Raw genomic sequence first — 18,060 nt, forward strand, 5'->3', positions numbered from 1 at the left:
TACCCGTGCCTGGTACCCTTCCGCTGTTGGGACCACGAGGATTCAAAACACCTGCTAGCTTTGCTCGTGCTAGTAGCGTGTTCTTATTTTACTGGTTGGCCTATATAAGTAGTTTACAAGGTCCAGTTTGTCCCGGTGCAAGGGCAGAACTGGGGTCTTCAGGTCCGCCCGAACGATCGTTTACTATCCTAGTAGACGTATTGTTGTGGGAACGTCCTAACTACATTTGTAGCTAGAGTTCACGTGGAAATTCCAACACCACACTTCAGCCGTATTGGCTTCGGGTGAGGCGGATTGGCTTCCGCCACCGGAGCCTGCAGGCTCTCCCACACATGCGCGATGAGCCCTTGCTCGTACGCATCAAACACATTGACGCGCTCGAGCTGCTCAGCCGGTGTTGACGCCACCAGGCTCTGCAGGGCCTCCATCCCGAAGATGCCTGCCGTCTTCCGAACCGACTCGAACTGAGAGTCGTTCATATGGGAGAAGTCGTTCCTGTCCATGGCAACGAACTTCGGAGAGGTTCAGGTAGTCTACCCGCGGTGGCGTGGATTGACTACTAGTGCTACCAAGTGTGACGGGGTCACACAGCACCTTGCGCTTGAGAAAGTTAGCTTCCGAGAGTATACAAACTCTCAGTGAACGGCAGTTCACAGGTCCCCTTTTTATTCAAAAGAGAGCGAAGTGACCTAATTAAGGTAGAATGTAAACTGAGTATATTTATAGGTAGATAAAGCTTGGGTTTAATACGAACTATAAGTCACCTATAGAAATGCAATATCATTAACCAATGGTTGGCTTTGGCAAATATCCCGAAGTATAACGTGTCATACTTCCGAAGTGTGACGTGTCACACTTCATGTAACCAGGGTACTCTTAGGGCTACGTACCCCGTTACAACCACAGAGTACTGGTGCTTGCTGCCTCTCACTCGTTGTGTGCGCAGCACAGCAAAAGCAGTTGTGTGAGTGAGAGCTGCCAGCACCTGAACCTTCATGTTCCGCAAAGTTAAATTAGCACATACTCAACCTAAGATAGTCTATAGAAAGCTAAGTATTTCACCATGACCTGCAACGCAGTTGCACTTGCTCACCGCCACCAATGTCGTCCTTCATACAGTCCTTGGTATCTTCCGCACGCAGCTCGCACGTGAGCGTGTTGCAGACCGGTACGCCGGGATGCAGTACATGCATAGACACGCGTAGGATTGTAGGTTGGATCGGTAGTACTGGTATTGCCAGTGTCTTGGGCTGTGGCAATGACGCCTGGCACTGGACACTGGCAGACGGTAGCAAGTAGCATCTCACAGTATGACCGTAGACCGCTTATTCGTTCGCTACCAGAGTTTCGCTAGCACGGGATCTCAAGAACGACTTCATACAGTCTGCTCTAAGTGCAACTGGATCGTCGTTTATGGGCACTTAAGCTCTGGTTCACCTTTCGTCTTTTTGGAGCTACTAGGCTTCGTGCGTATTCATCAGTTACCTTGGCCAAGCAACATGGGGGTCTCGTTTTATGCGTGACTTGATGGTCGTGCATTTATTAAATAACAAGGTGTTCCTTATCCACTCTGTTGTAGTGAACGTGCTCTCCAAGGGGCTTATTGAAGTAATTGGCGACAACCCAAAGTGAAAGGCTCCTGCCCAAGAGCTTCAACGTGAAACCTTTACGCCGGCACCGTAATGGTGGTGATGGATAAAAAAAATTACGGGATCAGGTGATCCCGTAGTTTTTTGCTATTGTGCGTGCTACAGTAACTGACACGATGCTATTTCAGACTTACGCGCCTTTTGAACAAAGTTTGCGTGTCATAATGGGGGAGCTCCGCCGAGACCGCAAGTGGAGTATGCAGGTCACAGCACTTTACGACTACGAACCTGAACGTATTCGATTGCCATTTCCGTTCCAATGCCATGCTCAAATGTTAATATATTGACTGACACTGGATGTGTTATGTTTCTTTATTGGACGTGTAGAATCTGACGAGTTGAGATTCATAGAAGGTGACGTTTTGAGAGTGCTGCAAGTACAGGATGACGGATGGTGGTCTGGATACAACGTGGAAAGTCCCAATGTCATTGGTATCTTCCCATCGAACTACGTGCAAGCATTAAGGACTGTTTTTAAGATGCAGAGTGCCAAAAGCTTAGTTGATGCAGGCAGAACACCACGGCCTCCTGCGAGCTCACGGCAGCGAATTGAGCTACAGTTTCGACAAGGGTTTGCCACCTCAGAGATCGAAGATGGTGACGAAGACGACAAGGTGGAAGAAACGCGCACTGATAACCGCGGAGCTATTCTTCTGTTGCGGCAAAATCTGGAGCAGGCCGAGAGAGCAAGCCAAGCGGTGCGAGATGCTCGGCGGCAGGTTTGTTTAGTTGTCGTGCTCCTTTGATGAATCTCCAGTGGTCAATTACGATCGTGTGCAGGCAGAGCGAGAAAGACGGAGGCATCGAAAATGCTGGAGGGAACGTGGACATGACGAAGACACCGACGAGGAGGAACATTTGGGCCAACATGCAGTTGATGTGAATTACAATGGAAATGAGGATGATACTGAAGACGAAGAGGAGGCCGCTCCACAGCTACAGGGCGATATGCATGAGACCAAATGCCAAGAGGCTGACGAGGGTCAAGTTGACAAAATATCCGATACTATTGAGAAGAAGGGGAGAGTGCAGACAGGTGAAGAATTCGCCACAAAAAGACCAGACGCAGAGACCACAGCTGCTAACGTGATCACCAGAGCGTATCGAAGACATGCTGCCGTCATTCAGAACAACTGCGAGCGTGCCAGGGATTGGGATCAGCGAAAACTCAGCATGACCGCTTCGGCTCGCATTCAGAGGTGGGTAGCACGTGCGTATTCAAGACAGCGTACCAGTAAGAGAAAAACAGCCCTTCGACGAGAAAAGGATGCGGCAACTACTATTCAAAAATGGGCTCGCTTGCGATGGGCATACCTCTGGTGCAGACGCGTGCAAATTGAGCGAGCGAAGAGAGAAGTCCAACAAGCCCGAGAGAGGATAAAAATGCAGCAACTCCGGCGAGAAGCTGGAAACGAATGTCGACAGCTTATGCAAAGATCCAAGCAAGAGGAAGAGCAACGTCGGAATATGCAACAAAGTCTTGACAATGAGCAAGAACAATGGCGACTGAATGCTGTCAAGGAAGAAGTACACTGTCGCTTTATTGAGGCGGAAATGCAGAATGAGGAAAGTGTTATACCTTCTCGTGCCCCTTCATCCAGCAAAAGCCGTCGAAAGGTGATGAAGAAAGAGGCAGTGGACTTGATTAAGAAACTGGTCCAGCAGCAGCTTGAAGAGACTCTACGTGACCACGATGCCAAGATGGACGAGCTTCAACGAATGGTTTCAAGGCTGCAAACGGTGGTGCGAAAGCAAACGGCCATGCTCGAAGACTCCACATACCAACTAATGAATCTACAAGTGAAGCAACATCAACAGAAAATGCCAATGGTACCAAGGTTCAGCGAGGCAGGGGGGTGCGCCATTCTCCCAAGGATCACAGGACAAGTTCCACGTCAGCCTCTTGGCACATCGGGTCTGCGTGCCCCGCGGCCTGTGATGCTGTCGAAATGGCCAGTATTAGGAAAAAGTGGACGGAGGCCTAGTTACAATCAGTTGAAAAATACAAAAGTTTAATGCCACCTCGCTTGGATTACAACTGATACGATTGTAAATGCTTCCCACGGCATTATTCTAGGTATGATACATGTAGCGTAAGCCTTACGCCGTAAGCTACCTATTAGGAAGCAACGAAGATTATTTGAGAAATCGAAGCTAAATGATCCATAGCAATAAAACCTATTTTACAAGTTAGCAGATGTACTCGTTGCAGCCGTTTGAATTTTTGTTGAGTTCGATTTTTCTTTTATTGGCAACTCTAGAGTGAAATTTTGCTTAAAAAAGCGGATTAAGTTCTTTCAAATCCTATACATCCTAGGAGTCGTGGGATCAGTATTTCGTACTTAAGTGGATTTTCTTTTAAGGTACCGTATTCCTTATGTGATTGGCGACAGTCAAATTCTTGAGGTGGTCCAGCCTTTCTGCCAGCATAAAAGATACCTGCATAAAAAAAAACTATATAACATGCTCAAAATTATATTGGTCGCCAAGCACATAAAGCGCGACGACACGAAATTTGAATCAATTTGATTGGCTGCTGGATTTGTCGCTAATGACCGAGCGTCGCCAATCACATACGGAATACGGTAAGTCAAAAACTGATTTGCGCTATTGCCGTTCATTCAAAGGACCGCGCTCGGAAATTTTGAGTACACGCACAATGTAATGAATAACCCAAGACCGACATGGGTGGGTGGGTAACCCCGTTCCTAATCCCAGCCCACAAACCGTCGATCGGGCAAAAAGTACCTCTCTAAATATAGAAAAAGACGCGAGTCACGTTCCAAATGCCAGTTCGACGTAGTTTAGGTACTTAGTAGTGTCATGGTGACATCGCGGTGGATGCACGCGCGGGTGTGGTGTGGAGCTCTACCTTCGTACCATTTACTGCCCCAAGACGAGGCGGAACTGGAGGTGTGCCGATTGGCTTTGCTGATAGGGCCTTCAAAGTTTCTTTTATTTGTTCTAACGCTTGCGGCTTTGATCTTAGAAACGAATTAGCAAAGTCTACTTCAATTCTTTCAGGTTTGCGGATCTCCGGATACAGGTGCAAACTGCATAAGCCTCAAAACCTTCAGCACTAAAATCTGATGTTGCGTTCGTGTGTCGTCGACTCAAAATGAAAGAGTTACCGCAGCCGCCTCTATCTGCGAATCATGCGGTGTATTGGAACATTCTAGAGCTTTTTGAAGAGTATCTTCCTCTTCTACTTTCCATTCAACGCTACCATGTGGCAAGACATCCCAACAGCTCACCATCTCCGTTTCTTGTCTCTATTTATCCGCCATTATTTTATGGTCTTGGCGAACTCGATCTCTTCACCGATGGCTTAGTTGGAAAACAACAGCAAATTCAGTTTAGTATCGCAGTTGAATTAGTGCTCGTTCTCTGCTCACTGGGTCAACTGCACGCTTTACATGCCGAGACTCAGATCGTCCAGGGAGGAGAAACGCTAACAACAACGAGTTGGCCCAGACTGCAACACGCTGAGTTGTCGTGGCAGAGTGCAGAAAGCTTTTATCGCTGGGCAGCATCGTACTCGAAGCAGAATAGGGACCATTTTGACTCTAATGACTCACAGTCAGGATCAAACTGGAAATTCTTCCAGGTCGTGGCGATTACTGCCGCTTCTCTGGCACGAATGTGCTCAAGTCACCGACTGTCTACTCATTTGTCTGGTGTACGCTCAAAGTGATACATTTAGCTGCGATCTGACACTTGATTTTTTTTTCTTCTAACGTTCTTATGTTGTATTGCACTAGTTGGCGCTTACGGATATTCGACCTGAACAACTGTTTCGAATCGGATCTGTCTTTGCTCGACGGGCTCTTACTCTTATTCGTGAGATGAAATCTAAGCAGCTTGGCCGAATAGATAACAGGTGAATGCTACCATTGAGAAATGGCCTGGGGAGCTGATGATATCGAATAATTACGCCTCGCTTTCAGGTTTTCTCAGCAGGTGAAATGGTGTCTAAGCGCTTATGAGGTTCGATGGATGACAATTCACAACCAGTGTGAACTAGAAGTTTATCGGCTGCATGCAAACCCTGGTGCGTTATGTGAGAGGCTCACATTATCTGTCAGCTCCGTACTCACTTAGCTTTCGTGGAATTAACAGAGATAGCGATCTATTACTGTGAGCACCTACTTAAGCTGCGAATGCCACCTATATCATCGATATCGTCCCAGCAGCAGGAGGTATCTTTTACCCACTTTGCCCATGAGATTCAGCTAAAGCATCAGATTCATCTCACTGAAGCTCTAGATGAAAAGAAAAGGTTATTAGGCGGCTGTCGATCTCGATTCTGAACGATGGGGTCATTTGCAGCGGTTGGCAAGTGCTTGGATGCTAAGCTGTTAAGTATCCAAGAAATGGGCCCAGTATTTAATCAAGAACAGCGATTTTTCGATACTATTGTTGAGGAAGAAGAGAGTAACTACGTGTCTCCTTTTCTCGTCGAAGTAATCGCTACGAACGCAGGGATGCCGAAAAATAAATTGGTGCTGCAATTATTGCAATAAGAAAGCACCAATTATCTATTGGAGACTTTCTGGAGAGGAAGATCAATTATTTATTTTCGCTCCCGTTGTAGCACCAATAATCTATTGGGCGGTGTTTAATTGGCCATACATTCTTTGATACTGGTGCCCTCGCTGTGTACCAATTTTGCTGCACCAATAATCTATTTTTTGATCTGAGGAAGTTCAATAATCTATTTTGGTCTAGTCAGCTCTCTAACCCAATTATTTATTTTCTGCTTTGATTAGCAATAGATAAAAATGCAATATTCGGCATCCCTGATCGACGTTCGTAACGAACGTCGATCAGGCAATTTTGTGTGCAAAGTTTGATGCTCCAGCGTCAGATTTGTTAAACGGATATGGAAATAAAGCATCCAACAAGCCTCTAGAGCGAGGAACGAAGCCCACCACCCAACAGCTCCATGGAGCGTCGTATGGTCACAGCAGAGACAGGAATCAAGACAAAGTCTCTTACACGAGCGAAATCCGCAACAACCGTATCGACTGCTGAACAAATGAAAACTCATCCATCAAGTGCAACACCTCAAGGCTGTGGCTGGGTGACGATGAGCTATGGAAGCAAGTTACTACACTTTGAAAAGGCAATGGATCCTCCAGCAGCAGGAAACCAACGAGATATTGATTTAGCTCTGTGCAGACACCTGGATTACACCACTCGGCGGTCTAGACCGCGACCTTCATCATCGCCTAGCTATTTGCCTTCCAGGAAGACCACCAAGCCACTTGATCGTAGCGAGTCGAGTTCATCCGACCATTCAAAAAAGTGGCGAGCACCTTGTGCTCTCTGCGAGCGAAGATTCACGCGCTCCAGTCTGTCTGGGGTAGTCGTCATGAAGCGGGTTTACGATATCCGTCGCAGATGGGGGTCCTTCAAAACTCCAACAAGACTAATAATCCCTCAGTCTTATACGGAGCAGCAAACGTTTGTCTCCAGTGCCAAGAAATCTTGGCACAAGATGAAAACAGACAGGTCATAAAAACGCCAGAAGACAAAACAATAGTATTCGATGATAGCAATGAAGAAGACAAAGACGCGGAAATCACTCGGATGATCCACAATTTCATATTCTACCGCTGGCACCAACAGCTACCAGTGCGCAGTATTACCGACAGCAGCCTGGCGGATATCGCTATCAACAAACGCGTTCGTCAATCTTCCACTATCTGCAGTATGAAAGCACAGAACGCGTTGGACCCCGACACGAACCGTTCTGCTCATACAAAGGAGGAATTCCAGCCGTGGTGGGAGATCGACCTCGCCAATTACGTCGAAGTTCATTCTGTCAATGTTTATGTTCGAGACGAGGTGAGTCATTTAGCCAGAGGAAACCCTAGTCGACGAACTACTAGGTCTTATCCTCTGCACATTTGTATCTCGATGAAAAGTGGAGTAGGTCGCAACTGTGACGATATCGTCGCAGGTCTGTGAGTTCCCTGTGTGTCCCCGACAATATTGGACCATTGATCGAGTTTATCGCCCCACAAAAGTCTCGAGGCAGATTTGTTCGCGTCCAGTGTCAAGGTCGCGCCATTTTGCACATTGAACGCGTTAACGTGTACGTGGCTAATTCCCCCTTGACCGACCCAGTAAAGAGACGACAGCATTTTCGACAGAAGCTTCAGCGTGCTGCTTTTTGTGCATCTGTACTCGCTACTACAGCAGCTCCAATTACTGGATCAGATGGGGTTGTCACCACTGCGGGGCCATCTCCAAAGCCAGCGTCGGATCATGGTAACTCAAGACGCAGAAGCAGTCAAACTGTGGGCAAGACTCAACGCGAGCCTCCGTTGGCAGCAACTTTGTTTTTCGACCCAAAGCGAGCGGAGAAGAAGCGCATCTCCAAACTGTACGCTAAATTCAAAGGTTTGCTAGATGCGCGAGCGAAGTACATCGCGCCCGATAGGACTTCAGATGAGAATGTGACTGAAGGGGGGGGGCAACAAGTGATTGCGAGTGGATAACATTACTTTTATCTAGACTTGAAGCTATATTTTTACCTTGTTACGTAATTATTTATAGTAAACTGCTTGCTAAGTAGGATATCGAGTTTCTGCTCGAATGCGGCTAGTTGTCGAGCCATTTGCTGGACACCTGCGTTTCTCAATTCTGGATCTACCTCGTCATTGTCTTTGTTTCGTTCATCATCGTCCTGAGAGTCTGTGTCGCTGTAAGGTACAACAAACTCATCCAATATATGCTGAAGCATAGCTCGAGCTTCACCTTCTTGAATACCCACATTTCCCTGAGCATTCGCGGTGTCAATTTCATCGCTTCCGTGTGCTCGAGTATTGCGCGCAGCCCACGTTCAAGCAGACAAGGCCGAATTCTTCCTCGAAAACCCACATCGGCGATCCAACTTAGCATAATTGAGCGGAGAGGGTATAATGGTCTCACCGATCTCTGGTACGGTCCTAGCAGAAACATTTCGTTTATTTTTTCGACTTTTGCATCGTACGAGATCGTTCATCTATAATAAAAAGGCCCACGCTGTGACGACTGGTGAGAGCACGGCGCAGAGGAACAGCGACGAGGAACGAGTCGCGTGGCGAGGAGCGAAGCGGAGGAGGGCGGCGAGAGTCCAACGATGGGGGCTCGAAGGTAAGGCGTAGGAGGCAGTTGATGTGCCTCGAAGAAGGTAAATTGGAAAGTCAGATTGAAATGGTTAGTTGTTTGTCGGCTACGAGGAAGTGCTTGTTGGCATTCCCTTGGTATCCTATGTAAGTATATGCATTTCACTATACTAGATTCTAAGTAGTCCTTGAGTCGAATCTTGAAGTAGCGTAGCGTAGTAGTGAACCGCGGTTCATTTGAACCGGGTCAGAATCTCCATAGTGAATTCAAATGAAAAATAATGACTGTCATTGAAGTTCCATGTTTGGCAATACTCGTCCAAACATGGTGATTGCCTTTTGGTCAGACGTGTGTCTGCCTGGCCGCTCATTGGCAACTTAAGAAGACAGTTGGCAGTCAGCAAAGACAAGTAGGAAGAAAATAGAAGAAAGTAGGACGCATTGGTACCAACGTCATGGCCATCGCTGGCTGTGACGTTGGTGCGTCGTTACGTCCTCCCGGACTTGACTGTCGTTGACGCTTGTTGAAGTCGGAAACGAGAACCTTCCAATGCGACACATGGCAGATGTCTTTTTCGCGCTCCCAGGTTGCTTCGTGATCTGGCAATCCGTGCCATTTCACAAGCCATTCAGGTTTGCGATTGAATTGACGCTTGCGAAGAAGCTTCTCAATGATGTGCATCGTTGCGCCAGTGTCGTCGTCAATAATCAGTCTTGAGGCCTTTGATATAAGGACGAGTCTTAAAACGCGACGGGTTTTCAACGTAATGACTCAACACGTCCACATTGAACGTGGAGTTCAGACGACTCATGCTTCGCGGAAGATTCAACTTGGCCACATTCGGGTTGATCATTTTCACAATCTCGAATGGTCCAATCTTGCGAGCAGCGAGCTTAGCTCGTTTCCCATCAATGTCTTGAGTCACATGGGCGGAAGGAATGCGGCGTGTATCCAGCATGACTAAGTCTCCTTCCTTGAACGTGATCGATGGTCGCTTCTTGTCATAGTATTTCTTCTGACGTTCTTGGGCTTGAAGAAGATGCTTCTTTGCCAAATCAATGATCTCTTGGCGTTTGTCTTGGAACTGTTTCGCATATTCAACAATTCCACGCTGAATTTGAGTCATGGTACTGGGATTGCTCAAAGGATTCAACGGATTCCGTTCCTTGCGTCCAGTATCAACTTCAAAGGGCGACATACCGGTAGATGCGCTGACGAGAGTAGCATGATCATACTCAATCGTTCCGAGATTATCCGACCAATCACGTCCGTGGTACGATATCATGCAGCGTAGAGCGTCTTCCAGAATCAGATTCTGGCGTTCGGTTTGTCCATCGGCTTGGGCACGATAGGAAGTTGTCATGTGCAGACGAATTCCCATTAGCTTAGCCAAGGATGACCAGAACTTGGAGACGAACTTGGAATCTCGATCGCTGATGATGATCGATGGTAAACCGTGATGGCGAACAACGCAATCAAAGAAGTGATACGCAGTCTTCTGTGCATCATCAGTCCGGTTGCACGCACGATACTTCGGGCGCTTGGACAACTTGTCGACAACAGTCAAGATTGCATCAAAACCATTGGAATCAGGTGATCCAGTGATAAAGTCCATAGAGACGACAGACCAGCATTTCTCAGGAATCGGAATGGGAATCATCTTGCCATTCTTGCGAGCATTGCTGTGTTTCCAGCGAGTGCAAGTTTCACAACTTTGCACATAATCGCGAACGTCTTGGTCCAAGGTGGGCCAATGATACCATTGCGAAATGCGAAGGTATGTTCGATGAGCTCCAGGATGAGCAGCAATATTGGAGTCATGGAAGCAAGAGATGATGGAAGATCGAAGGTGATTGTCCCAAGTAAACGGAACACACAAGCGCATCATCGTCTGATACTTGCGGAAAAGTAAACCATTTTGTTTGACAAATGGTTGTTCCGGATGCTTAAAACGATCTCCGTAGTCTGGGCAATTGCGATATCCAGCAGCGAACTCTCTGCTAATCGAATCAGACCAACCGAGCGACCTCCAATTTTGAGCTTGTTGGTTCACATTGGTGGCCACAGCAATATTCTCAGCCGCAGCGACGGTACGTGAAGTTTCCACTGGTACATGTCGGTAAGCTTGAGCTAAGGTCGGAACAGGGCGCGTGTAGTAACCAGCAGCAACATTCTCCCCACGAAATTGAAAGCGAGAGGGTGGTCGAACCAAATGTTGGTTAAGACTGCCGTAGTCGGTAATAACGCGTCGATTCGTCAGGTTTCGAGCTGCACGGGTATGGCAGCGCGTGGTACACTGATGAAACGAAACCGTATTGATCGCATGCTCTGAAGATTGACGCGACAACGCATCGGCAACCACATTGAGGTGTCCCTTAACGTGATGCAACTTGAACGTATACTGTGCGAAAAACGTCAAATAGCGAGCTAATTTCGCTGAAACCTTCGGGTGGTGCAAAAACCATTTGCAAGCAGTGTTGTCCGTGTAGATATCAAATTCACGACCATATAGGTAGTGACGCCACTTGTCTAACGCTAATTTAATAGCGAAGAGTTCTTTCTCGTGTGTTGGCCAATTAATCTCGTGAGGACCAAGTTTCTTTGAGAAGAAGGCTATCGGATGATCTTGACCGAAACGAACTTGAGAGATAACGCCACCAACACAGTAGCCAGAGGCATCTGTTGTCACGATGAAACGTTTCTCAGAATCCGGTAACTGCAACACGGGTGCTTCTTGAAGAGCGGATTTGATTTCCTCAAACGAACGCGTCTGTTCTGGACCCCAGCTCCTTACATGTTCTATCTTGACAAGAGAACCAAGAGGCAACGCAATAATGGCGTAATCACGGATAAAGCGACGGTAATAACCTGCGAGACCCAAAAAGCTTTGTAGTTGCTTTTGGTTTAGTGGCGTAGGCCACTTTGCAATCGCTTCAGTCTTGCGAGTATCAACAGCAAGTCCTTTAGCAGAAATCGTATGGCCGAGAAACTTAACTTTGGACTGGCCAAAGTGACACTTCGAGAGATGACAGAACAAATTCTCATGACGTAGAACCTCGAAGAGAGTTTGAAGATGCTCAACATGCTCTTCCAGACTGGTGGAAAAGACACAAATGTCATCCAAGTAGACAACAATGAATCGGTACTTCGCAAAGAGTACCCTCATGAGGCGAGACCAAACACCAGACATATCGGTTAATCCCATAGGAGCTACACACCACTGGTAAGTTTCAGCGTGCGTGTGAAAGGCGGTATACTTGCGACTCTTGAGCGCTATACGCATCTGGTGATATCCTTGAGCAAAATCTAGAACTGAAAAGATGACACAACCAGACATCTGATCGGAGAGTTCGTCGATGCGAGGCAGTGGAATCTTTGGAACAATCGACTGCGAGTTCACATAGCGATAGTCGATGACCCAACGGATAGGCAAAGTCGAGTTTCCAGAGCGTACCCACTCAGAGCGAGACAGCTGATGTCCAGAAGTAGGATCTTTCTTTGGAATCCCAAAGATGTTGGACACCCAAGGAGAATCAGAAACTTCGATCCATCCTTTCTTCAGCTTCTCTGCACGAAGAGATCCAGCATCCTGCTCAACCTTAGACAGGCGGAACGGAGCACGGCTACTTTGAACAGCATCAGGTTTCATGTGGAGTTCGAAATCCACACGACGTGAAGGCGGTAAACCATCCGGTAAAGTTTCCGGAAAGACGTCAGTAAAACGCTTCAATAAGTGAGTGATCGGAACAGGATTCGACTCACTAACTGGCATGACCGCACAAATTTTGACACGGTACACTTCCTTGTACACATGTTTCTTCACGTTACGTGTAAAGTCAACAGCAGCAATCTCCACAGCTGCTTGACTAGCAACCGTTGATGGAGGTGTACAAGACACACTTGGAAACGAAATTTCATGCGAACGCCAATTGATACGTGGCTGAAACTTGGTAAACCAAGGTTTTCCCAAGATGACATCATGGGCAGATCCAAGTGACCATTCCATGACTTGAAGTTTGCGGAAACGGTAGCGACCGAATTCAATAGTCGCTTGACCTTTCTTCACAGAACGCGCTTTCGTAGAGGTTCCATCGAACCGAGTGACTTGTGAGACACCAGACGTAGCGGTGTTAGCGACTAGCCCTGGGCGAACAACATTGCACGTAGCACCACTGTCGAACATGATGACGACAGGCTTCCCATCATAAGTCCCTTGTTTACGAATGAGCTCGTTCTCACGATGCATGGACGACAAGGTGGACGTGGAAATCTCTTCCACTTCAACAACCTCAACCTCGTCATCGGAACTGGTCATAGACACTCGTTCAGCAGCAGCAGTTGTAGGAGAAGAAGAATTAAAGTTCGCGGCAAATTGCTCGTGATGGTTCTTTCGAGCATACTTCTCCTTGTTCTTCAACTTGAAGCACTGCTCAATGACATGACCAGACTTCTTGCAATAAGGACATCGCTTGTTAGACGACGAAAAAGAAGCAGAACGGCGATTCCGAGTACTCCCTGAGTCAGTTTCCATTGGCTCGGGTTCGTTCTCCTGAACACGCATAGGCGTGGCTTGCTTTTGGTGCGAATTGTTGTTGGACTGAGAGCGTGATCGGTCCTGCAAAAAGAACGGTGGACGATAGTTCTTATCGCGGACATGATGCGATCGATCATACTCCAAAGCAATCTTCATTGCTTGCGACACTGTTGTACAGCGACGATATTGCACCTCTTCGCGCATAGGACTCTAGCCCACGTGTGAAGTAAGTGATCTTGTCCAACTCACTCATGTCTGTCACTTGCATGATGGCTTCACGGAAGCGAGAGATGTAATCTTCCAAGCTAGAGCAATTTTTCCGCTTGAGCGCGTACAATTGATCACGCAAACGCTCTTGCCAATCCGGAGGCACAAATTCATCGGTCAACCGGGTCATAAGGTCCTGCATGTCCTTGATATCACGCTTGCTCAGCTTGTACCAAGCGGCAGCATTTCCTTTAAAGTTCGCAGTAGTAATGGCCAAAATTCGAGAACTTTGGTTGTCGTTTTTCCAATCGATGTTTTTGGCATCAAAGTACTGAGCAAGTTGCTCAAAGTACAAATCAACAGATTCTCCCATCTTGCCATGAAATTCAGGCAGACGGCTACCTTCCACTTTCACTTCCCGCTTACTCATGGCTTCAAGCAGTTGTCGCTGCTTGTCAACCATTTCGATGAGTTTCTGCGTGATAGCGTCAGTAGACCCTCCTTGAGGATTCAAGGAAGTCATGGTTGATTGTCGAAATATTTAGCGATGAAGTGCCGAAAAGGTAGTCGGGTACAGGTGGACGGCGACGAGGGGTGCAGGTACTGAATTGATCCGGTTCTTATAGACCAGACACTTACAGTACACACGCAATCAACGATAACGCTGATGAAGGATGCGACGTTGGGTACGGGTACTAACTTGATCCGGTTCTTATAGACCAGACGCTTAGTGCAGTACACACGCAAAATTTCAACACGGCAAGCCGTATGAAATGAGGTCGCAACGAAGAAATTCGACGAATGTGAAGGCGAAGAACGACGACACACGCTCAACGAGCGGCTTTCCACGTGTCGCGTAGCGAATAGAGAAAGAAGAACCCCCTCCCGGACGAAAAACAACAAGTGCTACCAGATGTGACGACTGGTGAGAGCACGGCGCAGAGGAACAGCGACGAGAAACGAGTCGCGTGGCGAGGAGCGAAGCGGAGGAGGGCGGCGAGAGTCCAACGATGGGGACTCGAAGGTAAGGCGTAGGAGGCAGTTGATGTGCCTCGAAGAAGGTAAATTGGAAAGTCAGATTGAAATGGTTAGTTGTTTGTCGGCTACGAGGAAGTGCTTGTTGGCATTCCCTTGGTATCCTATGTAAGTATATGCATTTCACTATACTAGATTCTAAGTAGTCCTTGAGTCGAATCTTGAAGTAGCGTAGCGTAGTAGTGAACCGCGGTTCATTTGAACCGGGTCAGAATCTCCATAGTGAATTCAAATGAAAAATAATGACTGTCATTGAAGTTCCATGTTTGGCAATACTCGTCCAAACATGGTGATTGCCTTTTGGTCAGGCGTGTGTCTGCCTGGCCGCTCATTGGCAACTTAAGAAGACAGTTGGCAGTCAGCAAAGACAAGTAGGAAGAAAATAGAAGAAAGTAGGACGCATTGGTACCAACGTCATGGCCATCGCTGGCTGTGACGTTGGTGCGTCGTTACGTCCTCCCGGACTTGACTTCTCGTTGACGCTTGTTGAAGTCGGAAACGAGAACCTTCCAATGCGACACATGGCAGATGTCTTTTTCGCGCTCCCAGGTTGCTTCGTGATCTGGCCATCCGTGCCATTTCACAAAACTGGACGCAAGAAACGGAATCCGTTGAATCCTTTGAGCAATCCCAGTACCATGACTCAAATTCAGCGTGGAATTGTTGAATATGCGAAACAGTTCCAATACAAACGCCAAGAGATCATTGATTTGGCAAAGAAGCATCTTCTTCAAGCCCAAGAACGTCAGAAGAAATACTATGACAAGAAGCGACCATCGATCACGTTCAAGGAAGGAGACTTAGTCATGCTGGATACACGCCGCATTCCTTCCGCCCATGTGACTCAAGACATTGATGGGAAGCGAGCTAAGCTCGCTGCTCGCGAGATTGGACCATTCGAGATTGTGAAAATGATCAACCCGAATGTGGCCAAGTTGAATCTTCCGCGAAGCATGAGTCGTCTGAACTCCACGTTCAATGTGGACGTGTTGAGTCATTACGTTGAAAACCCGTCGCGTTTTAAGACTCGTCCTATCCCAAAGGCCTCAAGACTGATTATTGACGACGACACTGGCGCAACGATGCACATCATTGAGAAGCTTCTTCGCAAGCGTCAATTCAATCGCAAACCTGAATGGGTGTTCCGTTTACTCGGGACAATCACCTTCGAACTTCCATCATCTCTTGCTTCCATGACTCCAATATTGCTGCTCATCCTGGAGCTCATCGAACATACCTTCGCATTTCGCAATGGTATCATTGGCCCACCTTGGACCAAGACGTTCGCGATTATGTGCAAAGTTGTGAAACTTGCACTCGCTGGAAACACAGCAATGCTCGCAAGAATGGCAAGATGATTCCCATTCCGATTCCTGAGAAATGCTGGTCTGTCGTCTCTATGGACTTTATCACTGGATCACCTGATTCCAATGGTTTTGATGCAATCTTGACTGTTGTCGACAAGTTGTCCAAGCGCCCGAAGTATCGTGCGTGCAACCGGACTGATGATGCACAGAAGACTGCGTATCACTTCTTTGATTGCGTTGTTCGCCATCACGGTTTACCATCGATCATCATCAGCGATCGAGATTCCGAGTTCGTCTCCAAGTTCTGGTCATCCTTGGCTAAGCTAATGGGAATTCGTCTGCACATGACAACTTTCTATCGTGCCCAAGCCGATGGACAAACCGAACGCCAGAATCTGATTCTGGAAGACGCTCTACGCTGCATGATATCGCACCACGGACGTGATTGGTCGGATAATCTCGGAACGATTGAGTATGCTCATGCTACTCTCGTCAGCACATCTACCGGTATGTCGCCCTTTGAAGCTGATACGGTGTAGCCGCCGGAGACATCGCAGATGGAGTAGACGGCTTGTCGGCAGCTTCTTCCCCACCCAGAGTGGAGACACACGGCGCTGTGGGATTGCCCACGGCGAGGAGAGCAGGAACACGCGGGTGTCGCGCGTTGTTAACGAAGAAGGGCGTCAGCCCAGTCGACGCGTGTACCGCGTTGTTCAGAGCGAACTCGGCTAGTGGCAGAAACGAGCTCCAGCTGGAGAACGACGTCGCGTAGCTTCGAAGGACGTCTTCGAGGACGCGATTTACGCCCTCCGTCTGGCCGTCCGTTTCCAAATGGGCTGCTGTGGACATCATTAGCTTCGATCCCAGTAGAGGATCAGATCCTGCACGCACAGCAGCGCGTTACGAGCCATAGCTGAGCGCAGACTCGACGCCGCCGGCAGTACCAACGTCTTTAGCACTTCATTGTCTCTATATCAACACTTACAGCGTCATCAAAACACCTATTTTGCAGAGCCAAGAGCAGTTTTGTCACTTACAATTGACGTCGCTCGAAGAGCTTTGACGAGAAGGCCGACGTGAAGCGCGGGTCGCGGTCGGAGACGATAGATTCGGGAAGGCCATGATGACGGAAGACGGCATCAAGGAAGTGCACCGCGGTATCTGCCGCGGTGATCGCATCCGACACCGGAATAAGGTGGACCATCTTGCTGAAGCGGTCTACGAACACCAAGACACCTGAGCGTCCTTTAGCATCGGGAGGGAGCCCGAAGATGAAGTCCATCGACACAGAGCGCGAGGCCTCGGTGGCCACTGGTAGAGGACGTAAGGGAGCCTGCGAAGCCGAGGACAAGGTTAAAAGCGCTGGCAAATATCGCAGGTGCGACAAACTTACGTACACGTATGGGAAGGATGGCGAATAAAAGTCGCGTGACACAGCGGCAAATGTCTTCTCGCGACCGAGATGAGCGCCCAGCGGGGCATCATGAAACTTATGGATAATCCGTGAGCGCAGATCGGGGTCGTTAGGGACAACAAAACGTGGGGCATCGAAGTTGTCGATGCTGTACGTCAGCAGCTCGTCCCTCGAGACGATATCGGTGGATTTTGTTTCGTACAGAGCGGGAAAAGGGCTCCCAGTGTGTCGGCGCTGGGAGAGCGGAGATGCTTCAGGATACTGGATCACGTCGAGCCATGTTCGTAAGCAGCTCGGATCTTGTCGCGAAGTAGCATTACCGGGGTGACGCTCGTCAGGTTGACTCCTGTCGTCTCGCACATGGCACACTCGTCTACATCGTCTTCATCCAGTGAAGCTTGTCGACCCAATGCACTGCGTGGGTCGTAGTCGGGACGCCGAGACAAAGCGTCGGCGAGAATGTTGTTCTTGCCGGGTTTGTAGTGGACAACGAAGTTGTACTCAGAGAAGAACGAAAACCAGCGGGCCATCCGCTGGGAGAGATGAGGACTCTTCATCGCTGTCCTCAGCGATGCATGGTCGGTATACACCGCGAAGGTATCCTCACCCAACAAGTACACTCTGAACTTGATCAGAGCGTAGCGCATCGCAAGGAGCTCCTTGTCGTGAACAGGGTAGTTGATCTCCGCCGGCTTCATCTGCCTGGACTGGTAGCTTGCGACACGCTCTCGACTTTCTTCATCGAATTGCATCAGCAGCACAGCCGATGGCGAAATCGCTCGCGTCGCAGACGACGTG

General features: G+C 48.3%; 3 protein-coding genes across 3 annotated transcripts; all 3 read left to right on the forward strand.

The window, feature by feature from the left end:
- Positions 1-1,813: 1,813 nt before the first annotated feature.
- On the forward strand, positions 1,814-2,395 carry PITG_05134 (uncharacterized protein; the record flags this gene model as incomplete). The annotated part of the gene is made up of 2 exons (XM_002998786.1): positions 1,814-1,883; positions 1,977-2,395. 2 exons carry the CDS (start codon positions 1,814-1,816, stop codon positions 2,393-2,395), a joined length of 489 nt encoding a protein of 162 aa, XP_002998832.1.
- Positions 2,396-3,269: 874 nt separating this feature from the next.
- Positions 3,270-3,732, forward strand: PITG_05135 (uncharacterized protein; the record flags this gene model as incomplete). Its single annotated transcript, XM_002998787.1, has 2 exons — positions 3,270-3,479; positions 3,727-3,732. The coding sequence occupies 2 exons, from the start codon at positions 3,270-3,272 to the stop codon at positions 3,730-3,732; spliced, it is 216 nt and encodes a 71-aa protein (XP_002998833.1).
- Positions 3,733-7,241: 3,509 nt separating this feature from the next.
- Positions 7,242-7,737, forward strand: PITG_05136 (uncharacterized protein; the record flags this gene model as incomplete). The annotated part of the gene is made up of 2 exons (XM_002998788.1): positions 7,242-7,614; positions 7,682-7,737. The coding sequence occupies 2 exons, from the start codon at positions 7,242-7,244 to the stop codon at positions 7,735-7,737; spliced, it is 429 nt and encodes a 142-aa protein (XP_002998834.1).
- Positions 7,738-18,060: the final 10,323 nt, after the last annotated feature.

This window comes from Phytophthora infestans, genomic scaffold (assembly GCF_000142945.1).
Source record: "Phytophthora infestans T30-4 supercont1.7 genomic scaffold, whole genome shotgun sequence".
Classification (NCBI taxonomy): Eukaryota; Oomycota; class Peronosporomycetes; order Peronosporales; family Peronosporaceae; genus Phytophthora; species Phytophthora infestans.